This window comes from Diadema antillarum, unplaced genomic scaffold (genome assembly GCF_040938485.1).
Source record: "Diadema antillarum isolate AM-2024a unplaced genomic scaffold, OU_Dant_1.0 seq00002211_RagTag, whole genome shotgun sequence".
Lineage (NCBI taxonomy): Eukaryota > Metazoa > Echinodermata > Echinoidea > Diadematoida > Diadematidae > Diadema > Diadema antillarum.
The window spans coordinates 189,127-212,394 of record NW_027272845.1 but is presented as its reverse complement, the minus strand read 5'-3'; the positions used below and the strand labels follow the sequence as shown (position 1 = coordinate 212,394).

Genomic DNA, 23,268 nt, shown 5'->3' with positions numbered 1-23,268 from the left:
GCACCACCACAAACCTGCCTACACACAGATTTCCACTATGTACAAAGTAGTTGAAACTTCACTCTGTTCAAATTTTCCTAGATCTTTTCATTCTGTTTTGCAGCAGTCACAAAATACATCTCCACTTTATTGTAGGTCTTCCTTCAAGTCTCGTTGATTTATCCTCTCGTCCTCGTACAGCTTCAACAAAACAGTTTGTTGTAATGATCTATAACTCCACGGTTCTTATCTCTTTTATGTGTATGTGTTTGTCCATGCATTCCTAAGGTGCCCTGATATTTATCAACTGTTTACAGTTGACATCATACTTTATTGCTATTGTGGCTGGATTCCTACATACATCATCATGGCATGCAATTATTTTCACAAATCTAGCCTCTCCACGAAGTCTTGCTTGATTGTTCCTTTAATGTTTCATAATTTCTTGTACCCCTTCCTCCTTCCTCAAACCACACCATAAACATCACAAACTTCTTTCCATCTGATTCCACCACATAGTGGCAAGAAGAGATGTTATAAGCTGCACTCACGGCTGTCCAGTGTGACTGCTTTGCAGCTCTTTCATTCCACACGAGCCAGTCACTCACAGTCAGGAGCCACCCAGGCTGACGCTGTGATTGGCTGGCCGAGTGAACTTTAGCAAAGAGTGGGCGGGGCTCAGCTGCACTGTGGGCCAATCATGGGGGAGTTATTCCTGGCATGCTCCCCTGCTACCCCCCCCCCCCCCCCCAAATCCTTTTCAACCAACTCCAGTAGTCTCTCACGATTTGCCCGAGAGGCAAAAGGGTATAGGAGCACTGGCATAAAACTTACAGAGCCAAAGAGAGGTGGTATACAAGAACTGATTAAACTGAGCTCTGGCTTTCAGTCTTACACTCCTGAGAAAAAGAAGAGCGAACTCAGCTTTCAGGTCCGAAAGAAAGTGCCACCTCAGGCCACCCCTGTCAGGAAAGCTACGCCACTTACTCTATCCTCCTGTTGTCGAAGTGACTTCATGCTGGTCGGTGAATAGATCTGAAGTACCAGTGGATGACTGTAAACTGGATGTCTCTTAATCTGCTGGACACCAAACAGGATTATCGTAACTGCTCGAAGTCAAAGTGAATACTCTGTTATCTACGTGCTGGACTGATTAATACAGATTCTTCACCGGAGGTAAAAAAAGTGAAGGGTTTCACATCATATACAATTTATTCGGTGGGCACTTGAGAGGACCACTAACTGTGAGGATCTAGTTCTTACATATGAACCTCTCCACTGGGATCACCACCGGTGACATACAGCAGTTAGACAATTGGAGAGGTTTTTGGAAGGACAGGTACCGTGCAATTCAGCTTCTGATTGCTTGGGGATGAACGGAACGAGGAGCACCCCCTCAATAACATTTTGATTCTTGAAGAGGATTTTTTTTTCATCACCCCAGCTGCCAGCGTGTCAGTGTCATAGTGGAGCAGACCAATCTAGGCCTAACAGATACATCAATAGAGTTCTAAACTTTGAGTTGGAAAACTACTCAAGTGTCTTGGAACTATTACTGTACATCGCTGAGTTGGCGATTGGCATCTACTTACCAAGGTATGATAGAGAAAGGCACAGAATAAAGACTACCATCTCCTTTTTCTTCTTCTTTTCTTTTAGTGGTATAAAGCAAATTACAATATGTTTTTAAATGTTTTTCATGTCTTTTTTTTCTAACTATTCACCAGCAATGAAAGGCATTGTTGTGTCTTGTCGTATGATTTTTGTGTTTGTTTGTATTATTATTTCATACTATGACAGTCTGATTAACCTGCTACTGTGTGTGTTTTGGGGGCATTGTTGGACAATTGTCTGGTTTGGCTGACGAAGTATAGTGTCAGTTTGTGCAAAAGCAACCGGCAATGGTTCATTTTGAGGGTTTCACAGCACACACTTCACCAGCATGTTTTGGGGGTATTTGAGTGTGTGTGTGTGTCTCTCTCTCTCTTTTTAAAAAGAGAGGCATATTTCTACGAACAACTCAACATTCACTAGCAGAGCACGACGGGGCATTTTGAACAAAAGTAGGCGTGCTGCAACTTGCGAAGACAACTCGCAGAGTAAACACATGGCAACAATGCACTCATGGTCATGATGGGACCTAGAAAAGAAGAGAAACTATTATCCATTCTTCTTCTTTTTTTCCCTCACCGATTCCAAGGTTGGAAATGTCTTGTGTATTCAACGAGGAAACAAGTAATCACTTGACTTCTCACATTAAGCATGGACATTCACTGAAGTCAGAGTAGCATGCTACTGATCTCAAATGGTATTTAGAGCAGGAATTTTGCGAAATCTTGGAGGGCTTCCGTTAAGTGGGTCACAGAATACAGGCTCCAGATTTTCTGTAACCGAAGTGCTAACAAAGTAAAGAAATGCACAGGGCCCCTTTTGATAGCTATTTTCTTCTTACCACACCAAGATTCCATGTTTTCTCTGGTATGTTACATATTTTTGTATATTTTGTAACATACCAATGCCTGATAAGTAAGGACATTATTTTCGCGTAATGCTTGGACTACTCGGTCAAAATAACCAGTGCACGTTTGTTTGATTGTTGTTGATATCCCATGATAAAAGTTTCTCTAAATACATTTGTATGTTTATACTGCTCTTGGTGGAGTGTAATTTCACTTGTAAGAGATCAGACCAATGTCAATAAGTCAGAAAACTACGCATTTTTGCAAGCTAACTACACAATTTATGATTCAAATATGTAAAAGAAAAACATGCATGTGTATAAATGTTGTCAACCTTGCACTGTTATCCACCAACTATAAGTGTGCACATCAGTGGCCAATTATCATTTTTTGGGTTTTTTTTTTTCTTTGTATCTTTTCAGGAAAGGATCGACAGGGTATCATCCCTTGCATTGGTAACAGATTTTCTCGGAATCATATATTGAGGATTTAACCCAGGAACATCTGAGGCATACTTCTTCACTAGAGGAATTGGTCTAGAGCAGTGGGCAGCAGTTGTGGTTCTCATTAACAGAGTCATCTATATTCTTTTTGAATCCCTGAACGAGATAGTGGAAGCGCCATGGGTTTCATATCCCACACAGTGTACTTATTTGCCGCCGTAGTCATCCTTTCAAGTTTGATGGCCCAGCATACTGCCTCTGGTGCAGCAGATGACTACTATGGGAGACTGCGCTCACAGCGGCTGTCAAATTCCAACCCCGCCACCACCGAGCAGCCTACAGATTCTACGTCAGAGGAGCAGTGCGTTAGCTGCTGCCGGGGTCCAGGCATGGGCATGGGCATGCCTGGGCCACCCGGCCCACCAGGTGTGGCAGGGGCTCCAGGAATCCCTGGCGTGCCCGGAAATCACGGCATCTCGGGCCATGACGGGAATCCCGGCGTGCATGGCCCAAAGGGTGACATGGGATCCCAGGGACTGCCCGGTCTGAAGGGATCATCAGGTACCCCTGGTCGTCCCGGAGTCCCTGGCTTGCAGGGGCGTGTCGGGCCCAGGGGACCACCGGGATCTGGAAACCAGGAGCAGGAGGTTATGAAAAGTGCTTTCTCCGCAGCTCGACTCACCACCCTAACAGCACCAGCAGAGTCTGACATTATTGTCACATTCGAGCACGTCTTCACAAACTACGGCAACCACTTTGACGCCTATACCGGAGTCTACACAGTCCCTGCCGCGGGGGCCTACTTCTTTATCTTTAACATCCACATGGCATCCACGCACAAGAACCCCTACGTCAAACTCATGCTCAACGGCAAGATGCAGGTGTCCGTCCATGACTATGACAACCGGGATGCCTTCGACTCGACAAGCAACAGCGTCATCTTGGAGGTGGAGACAGGTGACCAGATTTGGTTACAGCTCGACGCTGACAATGAAGTCAGCAGTAACAGCAACAGGTACACAACCTTCTCTGGATATTTATTGTTCAAGGTATGAGACAGGGACTATGAATGACTATCTAGTGACTAAGACTGGGTACGGCAAATTTTTGAATATATGCTTCTGCATCAATCGATTGGCTGAGAAACCCCCAACAGACACTTGGCAAATATGATCAATGGACTCGATCTTCACCGATGGTTTCTCAGAGCAGTTGGTGAAGTTTTGACAAGCGAGAAATTGAAAAGAAGAGAGTTGCGCTTGGAATGTGTGGGGGTTCTTTTCCTCCGAGGACACATAAGCTGTAGGAAAGAACAGCAGCGGACATTGTTGTGTGCCTTGTTATGTATTTGACAGCAGGCTTTGTGAATGAAGAGAAGACTGCCTCCGATAAATGGAGGGGACGGTAAACAGAATGTTCAAGGTCACATAACAATTGTTGACATGGAACTGACAGCATGGAGATAGCATCGAGTGAGGGATGTGTACACTTAGTGTTGCCAGCGTTCTTATCAAATCTCCAATGCTTTTTGAAGGAATGGTTTTAAAATCCAAGTTTTTTGTCACAAACTGGTCTCTCTGGTAAAAACAGCAACGTGTGGATGCAAACTCTTCCTCACTTCATCGCAATTTACATTTCAGGTATCATTACCATCAATGTCGACAAATTATTCTTGGCTAAATTATGTATTCAAATTGATCAAAGTTGAGGAAATGACAAATCGCATGCATGTTTTGAACCTTTTAAATATAGGCCTATATCAACCTCTTTCATGATTTAGAAGAATGACAACAGAAGCTTCTAGAGTGTATCATCTGACACGTCTTCTGGAATGTAAGTGTCAACAAGGGTGTATCCAAAGAGGCCAGTTAGCAAAGTGCTTACACTTTGAGTCGTGATTTCGTAAGAATTTCGTACAATACTGTACACACACTTTACATACTGTAGGACTATGTACAATCATGTCCGTCTTGAATGTATCAAAGGCGTTGTTTTAGTAATTAAAAGTTATTCTGGCACTCTGTGTCCATGTAAACTTCTGTTCTCAACTTACATGTACATTGTGAAAGTATTAAATGACTATGGCAGATATTTATTTTCGGGGGGCAAGGAAGTTGAGTTAGACTATATGCTGTTCGTTTTCTGTATTGTGATGAATATTGAAGATTGTACTTAATTTATTCTCAGCAACTCATTCATATTAGATCTTGAGTATTTGAGAAACAAAATGATATGTATTGTAAAAATTCACAGTGGCCTTTGCCAGGAACAAACCTGTAATGAAAGACTCAATACAGCAGTTAATTTCTTCATTATGTAGTCTGTGGCACTCAATTGTACTCTTTCCATAAAGAGAGGTGTTGCAAAGGAAACCTGGATAAATGTACGGTTCTATATTCTCCTTTAACATCAACATTTAAACACAAATTTATGTCAAGGCTTTCTATTTTGTGTTCCATTTTCCATGCTCAATAGCCCTATATAACCTGGTGTATTATTTCATGGAACAACTCAAGTTTATTTCTAAAGAGAGAGAGAAAAAGATACCAAAACAAGGGAAGAAAGCGCCATGACATCATGTTGACCCTGTTATCTTCTTGACTATAAGATCTGCTTGAAATCCTACATTTGAGCACAAGTGAAGAGAAAACATCAACTGCAATACAAAGTGGTACTTGTAGAAGAGCAAAGGCCTTTTTTTTTTATTCTCAAGTCTCATTCATACAGTAGTGCCATGCTTAGACACCATTAGATGTGCTAATTGATGCTTAAATTCATTTAAACTTCCTGTTGCTACAAACATATCCTTTTCTCTGAAAGGCAGATATGCCACTCGTGCTCGCCAAAGTGCTCTAACGGCCGATTATATACGCAAATGCAATTATCTATAATTCAACAATCCCTTTCAACTTTGTTTTCTGTACCTAACTGTAACATTACCTAACTCATGATGATTGGTGCAGGTTACATTATCATTTGAAATCAGGGGTATGAGAGTACTTGCAGAGAAAAAAAAAATCCTAAACTCATGAAAAAAAAAAGTCTAAAGTACATTCTAATGCATTTGAACTGCAACAAAAGGGTATGAAAAGTGAAATTTGGGGAGAATAAAAAAAGAAGACTGAGATCAGATACTCTGAACTCTCACATCCCTGTAAAATTCATCTGCAATGGTGAATCAAATTTCAGTATATATACATGTATACCTCCTTCATGCGAGTCAGCTGATAAGAGCACTATCAGACAAAGGTCTAGAGATCATAAAGTCTTGTATAGTCAAGAAGTAGTTGCATGTTTGATTTTATTCTGTGCACAATCATAAAACAATCTGCGCCAAAAAACCAGAAAAATGGATATTGCAATTTGTTTAATGCAAATTATATTTTAAAAGTATTGACGTTCAATCATATGTGTTTTAAAGATCAAAAAGATATTCATCTAAAGCATACATATAGACACTGATTCTAAATGGATATCTCATCTTGAAAAAAAAATGTAACAAAAATAAAACAAGCAGCTTTCATTTGTTTTTTTCTCAATCACTTTAACCTGTTGAAGACTAGCCCCGGTCTGTTACATCCGGGCAGGTGTCTCTGGGTAATGTGCGAAATAACAAAATCAGCTCCTTGTCAATAGGCTAAAAATGTTATAAAATCATTTTCTTGGTTGTGATAGAATGCACTAGTTTTGAGCAGTGTATCAATACAAATACAAATGTACAACTAACTATGAAGATGTAGAATAAACAATTACAATTTGTTGAATGTCACGCTTCACCATTAAAGCCTCGTAAAGTTACCACCAATTGACTTTCGTATTTTAGTACTTTTAAAACTCCCGAAACTCTGAACTCTCCAAGAAGATATCTTTTATCTCACAAACTCACCAGAGAAATGATTAAAAATGAATTTCTATCAGTCTTGAAAGACTTTACTCAGATTTAAACACAATGGCTCAATGACAAATGCCATGCTAGTAAAAACGAAAATGTTTTTCATTATACAAAATGCTCTATGACAAACAAATATGTTTTTCATTTCACAAAATATTCTCAGATAAACAAAAATGTTTTTCAATTTACAAAATGTTCTCAGACTTTTGGAGACTGGACAGGATGCAGCTAAATTACAAAACTCCTTAGCTTTTGAGCAAATATTCAAGATTTTGTTTGTCGGTCAGATTGCCTTATTTTGGAGACTTTTCAGTTTTAAGTGTGCGACTTTATTGGGACAACATGGTGAGGGGTCCCAAATGACAAAGACAGAGATGTGTAACATTTGAAAAACTGAATAGCATAAGCCATGGTAGCCAACAAACAATATAATAAAACAACAGAAAACTATGAATTGCATCCCCTTCTGAGGAAATGGGCAAGGATAATTGGATTTAAAAGAGCAGGATGGGTGGTCACAAGTTTATTATTCATCTAAAAAAAAAATGTCTTCATAACAATGAAGTCATAATTACCTATTATATTTAGATTTATACGATCTGTTATATTCATATTTCTGTCTCAAAGAGTCAGTTTGTTTTTCCTTTCTTGTCTGTCTCTGAAAACACATGCCCCAGTGATTCATTTTGAATAACTACAAAGAGAAAATGTCTTGGTTTTCTCGTCTTATCCATTTCTCTCTTCATACCACGTCACCACATAGTTTGAATTATGAGGCTGAGACATGTCTCCTCTACAACTAGAAATACATGAGTGTTCGGCTTGTTTTTTTTTTATCTGAGTAGTTTAAAGAGATTACTTTGCATTATTCATCACACGTTGAAGCACTTCAGTTTTGATAGAGGAATGATGTAAATTTGTCAACACATCAGAGGTCTATTGTTTGGATTTGAAGAAGGCAAATAATTGATCCCCAGACATGATTGACAAGCCTTTTCCTGTTATTATGTCTGTAAATCTATATCTCTCACGCATCAAAAAAACCATTAGTAACATCCATTTCATCATATTCTTTGTTCTATAATGAGGAGTGATTCCTTTAGTCATCAATTCAAACTCCCTTAATCTGTGTCCTTCAATTCCAATGAGCAATGCCCCATTGAAGGAAAATACACTCTCTTGTGTCTATTTTGCGACAAGCAAGACATTTGCCACTCAAAGTCATAACTTGCCAAATCACAGGCTTGCTGGCACCATACAATGGAAAGGGGACACATGACTATTAAAAGAAGAAAAACAGAATGACAATTGTACCAATTCAGGTCATATCTATGACTTGCCCAGGAATAAAACTATATTCATAGAAGAGATTAGATCAAGTCAAGACCAAATTCAATAAAGCAGAAGTCCAAACTGCTTATAGACGATGATTTGATCTTTGCTAGCCCATTTTCATTTTAAACAAAAATGGAATTCACTGATACTCTTGTATTATAGAGTTGGAAAAATTCAAAAAGACAATCTATGTCACCACTACTCATGAGATCTGACTTGGGAAAATACTACTTGACAATGTGAGCAAAATGTATTGCTGGTGCAAATAAAGTGAGGTGATATTTATGAAGCTTTGCAATATGCACCACGGCAAAGGAGTAAAACTACTCTTTTTCAAAAGTCATGCCAGCATTTGCGTTACTTTCTTTTTGTTTCATGTTTCATTTTGTTTTTCATGACTCACAGTCTCTCTTTTGTTTGAGCATTTGTAACAGATGTTATACTGCTCCATCAATTTCCTTGAATTTGTCCTATGTAGCTATACATGTAATAGGAGAAAAAAGTGCTAGAGATTATTATTATAATTGTTGTTGTAATTGTGTTGCTAAATGGTACCTCATCATAAAGATTTACTTTTCATTATGTGTATGAGCTGAAACTGAGGACTTGCGGAGTCCATGTGCTCGCCTATTTCAGAGTTATTATTGTTGTCAGTAAAGTATAAATATCCTCAGACGATTCAGCAGCTATTTCCAATAAAGTCTACTTCATTCAATGTAGCATAATATGTTCAGAGCTTCTGTCACTGTTTCTCCTTGTGGAAATGGTTTACAAATCTGTTTTTTGTATCTATTTTGTACTTAAGCAAGGATTGGTCCATTGATAGGGAGCCTACAGACAGAAATATTTATTTGTGGGACTAAGGACTATGACAGGACACAAACTAAAAACAACATTGTGGTTATTGTGAAACCTTATCACAAACTCAGTTAGCCTCTTCATCACATCATCTGCTCTTTGTGGATTTGAAAACTTTCATTTTATTTCAACTTTACAGAATTTACATCATTACCATTTGAATAGGCAAGATGGTAGTACATATACCAGCCATTTTTGTTCTCTCTTGTTGGTGGTTTTATTTTTCACTTTGAAGACTGATAAATCATGCATACTTTTTATCATTTAAACTTTTATCTGACCACCTGAGCCCTTTTTGGCTTACAATAACATGGTTTAATTCTTTTTTTTTTTAAATAACCAAAAACTCTAGAGGCCATAATATTTTTAAGATAAGATCACTGGTCTTTCACACTAATATCCACTGTCAATACTAGTTACTACCATATTCTTTGCAATGTAGTGCCTTCAGTTGCTTTCTTCTTTGTGGTAACATATCAAGAAAGTTATCACATGATCAAAATTGAATTTGACTCCAAGAACCATCATGAAATAACTGTTTGGAACAGTTATATAAATATTCAAAGTGACCAACAAATTGGAAAGTTATCATAATCATACTTGTATTAGTCCATTAATGTACATTCAAAATAAAAAGTCATAAAAGTGGCCAGGAGGCTACCAAATAATGAGTTGCCCTCTTAAGAAAAATAGTAATAGAAAAATAGTAAAACAACTTTTCTTTGGCCTCTTAAGAAAAATAGTAAAACAACTTTTCTTTTGTGTATTGGTCAGCACAATTCTATTCAAACTGACAGACAAAGGGAAAAATCATCCAATGCAAACACTTTTCTATGTTTTGGGGTTTTGATTTTGTTTTGTTTTGTTTTGTTTTGTTTTGTTTTGTTTTGTTTTGTTTTGTTTTGTTTTGTTTTTTCTTTCCAAGAAGAGCATGATGCCACATTGACACTGAAAAGTGTGCCTGTTGAAAGATATATGTAGGTTGTAAGCACCACCCCCTGGAGGAGAGAGAAACGAGTAGATGGAAGGAGATAGAAACAGAGAAAGTGTTCTGTCATCATGTTGAACTGACACATGTCCACCTGCTGCATCCGTCTCAGTAAGGAGCAAAGAAGCCATGACTCAAACTGTGATGAGGAGTAGGAAAGGGGGGGGGGGGATAGAATGTGATCATGAAATGTCCTTAATTTTTTTCCCTATTTTTTCGGTTTTCATCCCTTCAGTTATAAAGGTTTCTCCCTGCGTGTCCAGAGATTATGCAGCACTTATTCACTTAAGCTCTTATCCATCATCTCTGATATAATACACTTGTATAGCACATTGCATCTTGAACTGAACAAGAATGAATAGTGTCATGCCTTGAAACAACAATGTTGGTCTGTTCAAACATGTTGTAATTGACCCCCCCCCCCCACCCCCCCCCCCCCCCCACCCCCCTTTTCTTCAGGTGGTGGTGGGGGTAGGGGGTACATTACTCCATGGGGTTTTCAAGTGATGGATTTGATATAAGGTGTTTTTAAATATTTTTATCTACTAGATAATATTATTTTAGGCATTCACTAAAAATAAGAAGATATTGTCCTTCCTAGATCCAAGTGATCAGTTAAACTTCTATCTCACATTATACTGTATGGCTATTATTTGTACAGCAAAAAAAAAACAATAACAATAATAAAAATGAACAGGAGCATCAAAAAAAAAAAAGATTTCTCACATATCATTCATTAGCAATGGAGAGTGAAAGGTGACAGGTGAAAGGTATTTTTAATATTGGCCAATTTGTAATACCAGAAAAAAACTGACAGCAACAAAATAAAGCAGGTTCAAAAATCCTTCAATATGATAAGACTTCATATTTTGTCACTTTCAATACACTTGGAGAAATGCATATTTAAAAAGTACTCATGTGTCTTCTGACATGACTTTTCAAAAGGGAAATTCAAACACTGCCCTTGATTCCCTCCATGAGGATGCATGAGATCTCGGAGGAACGGCTGGAAATATTTCCAGGAAATCATACTAGGCAGCTCCTCATTCTCACACAACATTCCAAGGAATCTCCTTAACAACTCTAGCCTTTTGACAAGGCCTCGTGGCTGAAGATTGAGACTAACTCGCCACACTGAGCACTGCGAGAAACGGGTGAACGCAAGACCGAGTGGGGCAGCCACGAGGCCTTTTGAAACCTCAGTTTTTTTCCCTACCGCCTCCTGACGAAGGCGAATATGAATTATTCATATATTCATGTGTCAGATCACAGTTGGTATGCTAATGAGGACGTTTCAACGCTGCGCTGGCAATGCAGGCAGCTACGGATGAGCGAGCCGCCGACATGCATACTTATGCGTATTCATTAGCTGCGACGGCGTGGTGAGCGATGCGGTCGCTGATTGGCCGTTACCCTATAGGGTAGCAGAATCGGCGAGAAACAAGGCTCAAGATAAGAAATTCATGTCAGGTTTCAAAAGGCCTCGCGGCTGCGCCGCTCGGTCTGGCGTTCATCCGTTCTCTCGCAGTTAGTCTCTTTTTCAGCCATGAGGCCTTGCCAAAAGGCTACAACAAGTCAGGCTACATGTATATTGGATACAGTAAAATGAATTTAAAAAGTACAGTTTCTGAATCACAATGTCACCTGGGTTAGTAAGACAATAGAAAAGTAAGGTGTCCCCAAATGCACTTTTCTCGTTGTTTTTAATCTACCTGTGTGTGTTTCTTGGCATTACACAGAAGTTAGGTGCAGCCACTTTGTACTTTTTTGTTTAATTCAACTCCAATTCTGTACAGTCCATTACGTGACAATTCCATGAACATAAACAAGAAGGAAAACACTCTCTCTTTCCTTTTACTTTTACAGCAGAAATATAAACAGAGGAAATGGTTCTTCCAAATGTCAAAGCGAAACATTTTGGATATTATCCAAGTGTGGTGCGAAGATTGATCACATTTATTGCCGGACTGGCGCAAGTTTGCAGATGACACGGACCTCGGAAAGTGATTTCACACATTGCATTTTGAATGTCATACAGACACTTGAGAACAGCCGAATGTTCGGCGCATTGCAAAAAAAATATTTTTAAGTGGAAAGGCAAAAAACTGATCGTCAGCATATTTGTGGCAAATTTTTCTGCCATATGTATGCAAATCATGTATCAGCAATAACCACTTGTTCTTTGTGAATTTTGCTCTGAGGTTCTAACCAAGCTTCATTCATCTGAGCATACATATCAAACTGGCATATCAACATGTAGACCTACACTCTGCACACACACACACACACACACACACACACACACACACACACACTGTTCCAGGCAAATTATCCCTATAGTCTTTCTAGGTTTTTTTTAATATCAAAGAGGACTGATTTCACAGATCGCGATTATTAAGATTTTTCGTGTCCACACACACACACACACACACAAATTTACAGTTTTCGCGTCATGCTCACGAAACTTATTTTTAAATACCATTAATTTTGGGCATGTGTGAATGCGGCTAACTTAATGGTGCATACATTCTCCTTCAGTTGAAAGCAATTGCATGTTTGATGGACAGTGTGCAGAAACTATAGTGCAGTTGTTATATGGTACGAATTTGGCAGTTAGCACTTAAAGCAGTTGGCGAGAAAACTCACTTGATTCAGAATCTTCACGCTGAACAATCTTTACATGCTTTTAGGATATATATCTGTCAGAGACATGACTCACAAACGAGTTCTTTTGCAAGTGTGAAACGGCACTGGGCCTCCTTGCATCTGTCTCCTGCTGAGATGCGCCATATTCTACGGAGAAACGTCACATCAAACCTTGTTTGTTCCTCATTCACTACAGACCTTTGTCCAAACAACCCTTCTGCTACCAAACAGAGAACATGTAATGCAAATGAACAATGACAATTCATCCTGCCATTATTTGATCTGTATGGCCCATCAAGATTTTTCTTTTTCTTTTTTTTTCAATGCAGGAATTGTTCCAAAGTATTTGTAATCCAGCCTTGATGGGGAATGATGATCAAATAAAAATGACACTGCATTCCAAGAGGGCACTAAAGGCTTGTTGACATACAGTTTGGTTAATATACAGCACTGGTGTCATCATGGGCAGCCTACAGCTTTCATATTACCCCATCAAATCATGTGCATTCACTACCCACGTGTATCCTTGCACAAAAGAAAGAAGAAAACCTTGGAGACCTTCAGAGTTCAGTTCGCAAAAGTGCTGTATGCATTTTTTCCCAAGAAGATTTTATACATTTGTCCCTGCGGTACTATTAGCATCTTGGGGCTGAATTGAGTTCACTGGCATTGGTCTATCACTTGACTGGAAATGAATTCTTCTTTTGCAGCATTACTTGGCAGTTTCATTTCCAGAACTGATTTTAATGGGGAGGGGTGGTAGGGGAACAGTCTTACCTACATGAGGAAGCCATAAATTACAGGAAAATCATGCTCCATAGTTCATTTTTCTCTCAGCCGATATCCATGAGTGACTGTGGCACATTGCTGAACATACGGACATACTAAACATCAAGAACATTTCAAGAGATTTACCCAAGTGAGGAACCTACCTTGCTTGGAAATATGTGAAAAGTTAATGTGTAAATCATTTATAAAATGAAGTACATCATCATGGTTTATGAAAAAAAAAATGAAAATTTTAAGTTCTATCACTTTAATCATTTTGACTGAGACAGCTCATATTCTCTCATTTTCTACAACCATCACATACTATATCATCTTTGGCTACTCTATGATTACAAGCTAAATAGATTACAATCCTATAATTCTAAGTTCAATCAAAATGAACTATTTTTGGAAATACAGTCATATATTGATGCTGTTGTTCTTTTCCTCTTGAAGGAATTGGTTAGCATTGGGAGCAGTGATTTAAAAAAATGTTTGAGTTATCAAATTTGATGATATGTCTAGGTCAGTTGTATCTCAAAACATCCTAACCACATAAAAATTTTGCAATAAAGCCCACAATATAAGGAGATATTTTATCACTATTTTTCTCAATAAACCATAACTGTAGACGATTTATTCTAGAAAAAAAATACTGCACTGTTCACATTTCGAATATTTAACAATACAGTCAAACTCGGATACCTCGAATTCGTCGGGACTGAAGAAAATGGTTCGACGTACGCGAATTTCGAGGTACGCGTACGTCGAATTTTCTTCGACTTATCCGATGTTTATCGATGTTCGACGTTTATCGATGTTCAACATGGTGTCTGTTATAGTGCCTACTGATTGTTTGCATGCTTGTCAATTTGAATTGAATCAACTTTTATATGAATGAATTGAGTGAAAATCGGAAATGAAATCAAAATTTCAGAAATAAAGATTTTGGTGGCCCGATCGCGCCACCAAAAAAAAAAAAAAAATCGGATGTTTGCCTTTACTTTTGAAAATGAACAGCGGTAACAATCGGCTATGTAAGATGCTAAAATAAATGTCAGGGGTTTGCGTTTAATTGTGGAAATGAATGACGGTAATATTCGACTCGGTATGATACTAAAATAAATGTCGGATGTTTGCTCATACTTTTGGAAATGAATAACGATAAGACTCAGCTCCGTATGGTGCTAAAACTAATGTTAGATATTTGATTTTGCGTTCGGAAATGAATAAGGATAACATTCGGCTCCGGAAGACGCTGAAATAAATGTCGAATTTTTGCTATGACGTTCGGAAATGAAAAACAATAACATTCAACTCCGTACGATGGTTAAATAAATGTCGGATGTTTCCTTATACTTTCGAAAGTAAATAGCAATAGCATTCGGCTCCGGAAGATGCTAAAATAGATGTCAGATGATCGTTTTTATGTTCGGAAGAAAATAGCAGTAATATTCTGCTCCATCATGTCCATCTGATGCTAAAATAACTGTCTGATGTTTGCTTTTAAATTTCGAAATGAATAACAGTAACATTCAGCTGCGTTTAATGGTAAAATTAATGTTTGATGTTTGCTTTGACGTTCGGAAAAGAGTAACAATAATATTCAACTCCTGACAATGATGAAATAAATGCTGGATGTTTGCTTTTATGTTCGAAAGTAAATTGGAATAACATTTAGCTCCGGAAGATGCTAAAATAAATGTTGAATGTTTGCTTTGATGTTCTGAAGTGAATAACAATAATATTCAACTCTGTACGCTGATAAAATAAATGCCGGATGTGTGCTTTTACGTTCGAAAGTAAATGTCAATAGCATTCAGCTCCGGAAGATGCTAAAATACATGTCGAATGATTGCTTTTACGTTTGGCACGTTTGGAAGTGAACAGCAGTAACATTCTGCCCCATACGATGCTAAAAAATATTGGATATTTGCTACGGTACATTTCGAAATAAATATCAGTAACATTCAGCTATACGTTTCATGGTCCAAAAAATGTCTGATGTCTGCCTTGACGTTCAAAAATGAAAAACAGTAACATTCGGCTCCGTGCGATGATAAAATAATTGTCAGATGATTCATTTCACTTTCGGAAGTGGACAGCAGTAACATTCGGCTCCGTTCGATAATGAAATAAATGTTGGATGTTTGAAATGAATAACGGTAATATTCTGCTCCGTACGATGCAAAAATAAATAACAGATTGTTGCTTTAACATTTGGAAATGATTAATGGTATCAATCCGCTCAGTTAGATGCTAAAACAAATAGCGGATGTTTGCGTTCACGTTTGGAGATGGATTAGGATAGTATTCAGCTCCGTAAGATTCTAAAATGAATGTCGGTTGTTTGCTTTTACATTTAAAAATGAATAACGGTAACTTTCGGCTTTTTACAATGCTAAAACAAATGTCGGATGCTAACAAATGTCGGCAAATGCTCCCATTTTCTCATTTCAAACGTAAGTTTTGACCTCCTCAATATAATGGGCATCAACTTTTTAAATAATCTCTACGCCCATTTGTCAAATCTTTAAACACAGAGTAAGATGATTGAATTTTCTATTCATTTGTTTTAGACATGGGCATCTGTATCACTTCAATAATGCTTAATATTAATTTGTCTATGTTTAGTAGGACCGATTTAGTTTTTCTAATGTTTTTCCTGATTTTTTTTTTTTTTGTTACCAGATTTTACTTTCGACCACCAGAAAATAAAAATCAATGATATTGGTGGCCCGATAAAACTTAGTGCGGAGCCCTGTGTATTCTATTCTTCATTGTGATCGGCCTATACTTCCAGATTTTCATAATTGCATTGCTGGAAAAAAAAAGTTTCAGTGCTTGCGTTCTCGGGGAAGTAAACTTCGTGAAAGGCAAAAAAAAAATAGTTTAAAAAAAGGCACTACGAGGGAGATTGATGTTTTGACAGTGCAGCGTGATTAATGGCAAAGATATAACTGTCAACGTAAGCAGGTGCGCCCCGACGGTTGAGAAATCTACGCGCACGGTATGACTGTCTCGATCAAAAATCAAAACACAGTGGTTAAAGAAAAGCAAATGATGGGGCAGCGCGTAGTGCTATCGTAAAGCACTCCATTGGCACGGGTGCTATGTGCATACCATGTACGTGCGTTGGTAGATGTTGGGGATTTTCCTTGTCAGCTGTGTATCGGGTATTTCTTCTTGGGCGCGCGATTGTTCTGGGTCTCAGAATATTTACAATCGAGTGTGAAAACATTTGTGACATGTCTTCGCTGTCCACGCGCGCTTAATCGGAGATGCTGAGTGATGTTTGCAATTTCGATTCGAGCAACATGCTGGGAAAAACAATAAGTTGATAAAGATCGGGACATTAGATTTCCCTTCGAGGTAACCGAACTTCGAGTTATATTTTTCGAGCTACGCGAATTTTAATACACGGAAACTCCATCGGAACAATCGGGACTTTCATTTTGCCCCCGAGGTAAGTGATATTCGGCTTATCCGACGTCGAGGTATCCGAGTTTGACTGTACATAACATTGATTATACCAATTAACATTTTTACATTGCTTCTTTCTATCCCTAACCCATATTTTAGAACTATTTTGAAGCACTAAAGCAAGTTTTTTGTTCCTTCTGCACATGGTAGATAATGCTTTAACAAGGAAATAAGATTTATGCACCTGGCATAAATACAGAGACCATCATATTTTATGAGAAGCTACATTTCATATCAAGTGACATATATTGTCATTTCACCAACAGACTCTCAACCTGTCACAGGTTGGAGGTGAAAACATGTTATACCCCCCACCCATTTGTGACTAGAATCACTATGCACATCTTAGAAATCGGGTCTGCGAATTTCGTTTATTGGAATGGTATATAAGGAGATATCTGTATTTTTCTCAATAAATCATAACTGTAGACTGTTTAGTCTGGAAACACTTTTATTCCAACTATTGTTGACATTTTGCATATTTGAAAATACTTAACATCAATTTACCAATTCAAAATTTTACAGTGGTTGTTTCTATCCTTAACTCACATTTTAGAACTATTTTAAAGCACTAATGATGGGTTTTTGTTTCATCTGCATAGGCCTAAATGGTAAATAATGCCTTTAACCAGGAAACAAGATTCATGCACGTGGAATGAATATAGAGACCATCATATTTTATGAGAAGCTACATTTCATATCAAGTGACATATATTGTCATTTCACCAACAGACTCTTAAACTGGCACAGATCAAAGGTGAGAACATGTTATACCCACCGCAAATCTGTGGCTTGGATTATAATGTGCATCGCCTCGGAAATCGGGTCCGTAAATTCCGCGGGTTACAAATACGATATCATCATTATAAAACTCCCCATCCCACCCCCCCCCCCCCCATGGATCGCCTCCACACTGTCGACTTGAAGACCCGTCCACCCCAAATCACAAATCTCTCCAGGTTGTGAGGAGAAAGTGTTTTCCAACATCGCCTGCCTCATTTGATAATGGGGGCGTGTCTGCAGCGTTCAATCAAAGCGCTCCCCACCAAACACGGCGTGACAAGCATCTGTTGAGGTGGTGGATCTCTCTCCATAATGTCTGACGCCGATTAATGAGCGTTGACAGACTGATGGAGAAAAAAACCTGGTCTCAACATTATTTGCTTTCCCTCATATAAAACATTCTTGAATCATTAGTTCATTACATTTAGGAAATGTCTGAGCTAAAACTTCCTGTCCCAATCACAACATGTTTTACCCCCAATAAATTCTTGAAAGGCTTGGACTATTCTGATTTAAAGGTCTCTAGAGGGCTTTTTACACTTGTGTTTCTTAACCCCGGACTTTCTCTGACCCAGGACTATCGTTAGTCCCGTACCAATTTTTTCAGCTTTTTACACTTGCCAATTAGTCCCGTACTATCTCTTGTCCGGGGCTAAGGAGAAAACTGACCTTTTTACACTCGTATTTCTTAGCCCCGGACTCTCCAAACCACATGAATATTCATAATTACGCTGTGTACTGTACACGTACACGCACGCACCGGCAGCACTTGATTACATCGTTTCTGATTGGTCAGTGAGGGTCGGACATCGTCTCCGTTGCTTAGCCCGGGATTATTTTCTCGTTCTGTTTACACTCACTTGCTTGGCACCGCAATTGCGGTGCTAGCACCGCAATTGCGGTGCTAACCCCTGCTATTTTGCAGGGCCAGATAGTACCGTACTATCGGTGGGGCTAGCCCACTTTGGCAAAAACGAGTGTAAACAGAAAGTGGGCTAAGGATAGTCCCGTACCAATGGTGGGGCTAAGGCCCCCCCTTAGCCCCACCGTTGGTCCGGGGCTAAGCAAAAATTTACAAGTGTAAAAAGCCCTTATATCTGACTCATGCCTTACATGGTACATATCAAAGCTGCCCTTCTTATAAGATGCAAAAGGGAGATAGTCTATACATTGTAAAAGAAGCAGGATGAAAGACATTTCTTTAATCAGAGTTACCTCTTAATCAGTCAAGATATCATATGCGGTCGCCAGATGAAGCTATGATATAAAATACCTCAGGAATCTCTGTGTGGTTGGGCAAAATATGTGAAATCCCTTTAACAGCGAAAAAAAAAGTGTTTAAGATTAATGTGCATGATTTTCCACATACTGATTCAGAATATCTCTGTCAAAATGCGTCTGTTTAATACAATAAACTTTAATATTTTGATCACAAAAATAAGCCTGGTATTGAACAAGATTTGACGGCTGGGCTGCTGTGAAACTGCATTATCCTTTCCAGATTACAAAAGGAGATATTCCATAACTTCTTAGATATGACTTCTAGAATTGTCTTCACAGGCCATGATACAGCAAGTTCCCAGAAATTTCTGCTGTCGATGGATGTCAATAGAGGTTGGATTAGAATTCCTACCACTAGTGCCACTGCTCTGGAATGCTTTGTACAAAATATATCATATACCAGCCATACATCGATATGTGCCATTGATTACAGCATTCTGTGCGCATCAATAAAGGCACCTTGAAAACACGCGCAGCCATCACAATAGCACCCTATTCAACTTTACAAGCACCTATCTCTCGCACGGGCGCTGGTGTCAAAAGCAATATTTTCTGGACAAATTTGCCGTCCGTATTTGAGCTTCAATGCCACCCTTTTCTCAAGGAGGGACCGGTCCGTGACGTGCGAGCGGCGTTTATTTTCTCAGGCTCCTCAGGTGGCAACATTCCACACCCATCATCCGCTGGCGCATGAGAATAGAGGTATGAAAACTGGCAAAACTGGGAGTTTGCAGATACATCGGAAGTATGATTTGGCCAGGAATGAATATCTGTCATGAATGTACACAGAAAATGATGATCAAAGTTCAATGGAAATGTGAGCAGGTGCAGGCCAAATTCTTGTCTTTTTGATGTTTGATCAGCAGATTACTTTACTATTCAGGCAGGATCTGGATGTACACCAGGATAGGAATCCTACATAGTGGTTTAAACTTAACCCTTTCTGCACTAGGGACTGTGAACAACGTGTAGAATACAATGGGGTTTGCTGTGCCAATTGGTACTCAGAGCCAAGGACATATCAGACACACAATGGGTTTAAACACAGTTAGAGATTTAAAAAAACAAATTCTCAGTATCTTTGTGATTTAGTATTACTGAACTACGTGCTGTATTCCTTATTAATGCTTAAAGTAGGACCTACGCATCATGGAACAAGTTTTTGGAAACCGGTTTGCCTCAAAACACTGCCAAGTATTCTTTCATCTGATACTAATTCTCTTGCAAAGGGTTTTTCATGTAAAATTCACTTAATTTATCAGGAATTTCCATGAATGGCTGGTCCACATTTGCAATCATAGCAAAAAAATATGCACAAGTATTTAAATACTTCACTGATTGGTTAAAATTCTGTGCAAACAGTCTCATTCTCACATCAAATGTATTGTAAATGGAGTTACACTGTATTTTACCAATATGCCTCAATGCCATTTAAGCAACATTGAATTTTCTTGTTTCCATATTCTCAAAAGTTTTTTTTTTCTCTCTCTCTCTTCCTGTCTCTTTCTCTCTCTCTCTTTCTGTCTCTTTCTCTCTCACTGTCTCCTTTTACTTGTAAATCTCACTTCTGGGATGATCTGACACAAGCTGATAAAGGCACATGTAACAGCACCATTTTTCCCAGGGATCTACAACTCGGAAGAAGAACATTCTTCATTATTTTCATATGCAAATTGGGGACAAATATTTGCCCAATCAGTCATGTTTGCACTGACTATCTCCCTCACAAAAATTTTGCTGGTTCCTTTTTAAAACAGACCAGAAAAAAAGACAAAGAATTAAAAAAAACAAAAAACAAAAAACAAAGTGAGACAAGGAAGAAACGGAGCTATACAAGTCACAGAGACCTGCTGTGTTCCTATGGATACTGTTTGAAGACAGCGAGTGGAAGTTGAACCTCCTCCGCTCAAAGAAAAGTGGGCAAAATGTTGACCCATTGAAGATGACAGACAACTTATATCTTTTTTCTTCGTCAATTTATCAGCCTTTGTTTTGACTTTGTTTTGTAACCTACAGCCCCAGCATGCTGCATACAGCCTGTCCTATGGAGATGAAATTGACCTGTTACTTATCATGGGTCATTGAATGGTAGCCTGAATTTCTCAAGACTTGAATCACTACAAAGAATATCAATGGATACACTTATGTTTAGCTAATGCTACATCATTTCAACCTTTCCTGCCCATTTAGGTTTGATACTTTTGTTTTCCTTTGTGATATGTATCAAACGCTGTTCCACTAATACAGTGTAGATGTGCTTGATTAGGTCTATTGTTTTTGTCCTGTTTGGATGACTGTGAGGTGACAAATACAATGTAACTCTACAAAAAGAGACATTGATCTGTTTTTCCCTGTTCCCTCAAGCAAACTAACATGATTTCTTGATTGAAGACAATGTAGTCAAAAAGTGCAACGACGAATGCTTCAGGTCCATGAGTTTGAATGTAAAGAATTAGTTTAGGCCTTTGATAGGATCACTGACTATCTTTGAAAGAAAAAGAATACTTCATTTTCTCTCTGCCTGTCTGTCTCAAATTTCTCTTTGTCTAATACATTAGGAAATTACATTCTGTACTGGTCAGATTATTATAAATTTTTCCTTTTCTGTAGATTCATGAGCAGCTGACACCAAAGCACTTGTAAATTCAAGACAGCTGATATCACCCAAAGTTTAATAATCACAACGCAAATAGCACTGTGCACATTAATTGGCAAATAACATAATTATTTAAACAAGGTCTAGCTGAAGTGGTCTTTTAAAGATGCTCATGGCTGTATAATACATATGGTGTCTTACTGTCTACAGTACAATCGCCTTGTAGCTTTGAGTCTACACAGAAGCCAGGAAACCAGTTCAAAGGATGCTGCGCACTGGAAGTGACCTACAAATTATAACAGATGTAAGCGGAGACAGGAATGCGCAGTTGTCTCTGTCCCGGGTATCTCTGTTAACCTTGAACGAGGGGGGAGCATCACCTCTCCATTAATAATTGCTCACTTCATCACGCCTCAGTTCTTTGTTCCAGCGACGCCTTTATCTATCTCTTTCTTTTCTCTCTCTTTGATATGACTCCCTCTCCTACCATTTAACAACTCTGCTCTTGCTTACGCTGTAGGCCTATTCTATATTTTTCCATCTCTTCATCCTTCCTTCTCTTTCCTTCTCATTTCATTTTCATTTTCCCATTCCTTCCTACCTAATCCTGTCTTTCTTCCATCTCTCTTCTTTCTTTCCAGAACCTCTCCTCTCTGCAACATGCAAACAATCACATGACATGCCAGTATAGCATATTAAAATGACTGAATAATTACACACATACACAAAACAAAAGAGAGAAATAAAAAAACAACCTTTCTACCATTTTCGAATCCGTGTTTTTATACATTAAAGGAACATACAGTCAACCTTACCTAAATCGAATCTACAATTGTATTTCGACTGAAAAAAAAAAAGCTTCAACTTAGGGAAAATTTGACTTATGAGGGATGAAAAGCAATAGAATATACAGAGAAGAAGACTTGAAAAGACCTTCAACTTCAGGCAATTATTTGATTTATGCGAGATCAACTTAGAAAAGCAAGGTTGACTGTGCAAATACATTGTACTTCCTATTTTTCTATGAGCAAATTCCTTAAAGATAAAAACATCTATAGGCATACTTCCCCCACACTCGCTGAAAACAAGTCCTGATTATAGTTTGGGTTGGGGTAAATGGGAAATGCACGTAATAGGAAAATCAGTCCATCTCCAATGGTTATCAAAGCTACCAAGACCCCCGCACACTATGGGGCTTTCTCCTAGAAAAGTCTTCCATTCTTTTTTTTTCTGTTATCTGTCACCTTTCACTTCACAGTGAAGAGTTTCCTCGTCACGTGGCCGAACGGGGTCAACATCACCCCCTTTGCACGGCCAGTAAACTTGGCAACTGAAAGCTGTCTGGGACTGGAGCTGGGATCTTGCTGACATCACAGTTTGCCGCTAAGGTTTGACTGCGAGTAGTGCACGTTTTATATCAAACATATACATGCCTATGTATTTTTTTTTGTTGTTCTTCTTCTTCTTCTTCTCTTACAGGGGCCAGTTGAGACTGTATATCCCCGGCCTATGGCTAAGCATTGGAAAACATTCTGTATCAGCAGAGTAAAGAGAGGAGGAGGCATATCTAGCGGTTGAATCATCAGAAAATGATCTATGGCCTTGGTGCCCCCTTAACTTGTCTGTTCTTCTTGTTCCCACTTTGCTTAGCCTCAGCTCAAGACTTTGCTGAATTGCAGTAACCCCTTGGAATCACTTCTAGATGATTAAAAGCAGTGTCTTTGGCTGCATTTCCCATGTTTGAAATGCATTTCGAT

The 23,268-nt window shown here is 38.6% G+C and overlaps 2 protein-coding genes across 2 annotated transcripts in view; one reads left to right on the top strand and one right to left on the bottom strand.

The window, feature by feature from the left end:
- The window catches only part of LOC139714256 (serine/threonine-protein kinase mTOR-like), a 232,271-nt gene that overhangs the window by 127,342 nt on the left and 81,661 nt on the right, over positions 1-23,268 (bottom strand). The window lies entirely within an intron of this gene.
- Positions 784-8,033, top strand: LOC139714258 (uncharacterized). The gene is made up of 2 exons (XM_071625973.1): positions 784-1,575; positions 2,861-8,033. The coding sequence occupies exon 2, from the start codon at positions 3,061-3,063 to the stop codon at positions 3,934-3,936; it is 876 nt and encodes a 291-aa protein (XP_071482074.1). The 5' UTR covers positions 784-1,575; positions 2,861-3,060; the 3' UTR covers positions 3,937-8,033.

Bases quoted from the DNA above. Each gene is read 5' to 3' on its own strand.
- LOC139714258 (XM_071625973.1), top strand. From the start codon at position 3,061: ATGGGTTTCATATCCCACACAGTGTACTTATTTGCCGCCGTAGTCATC.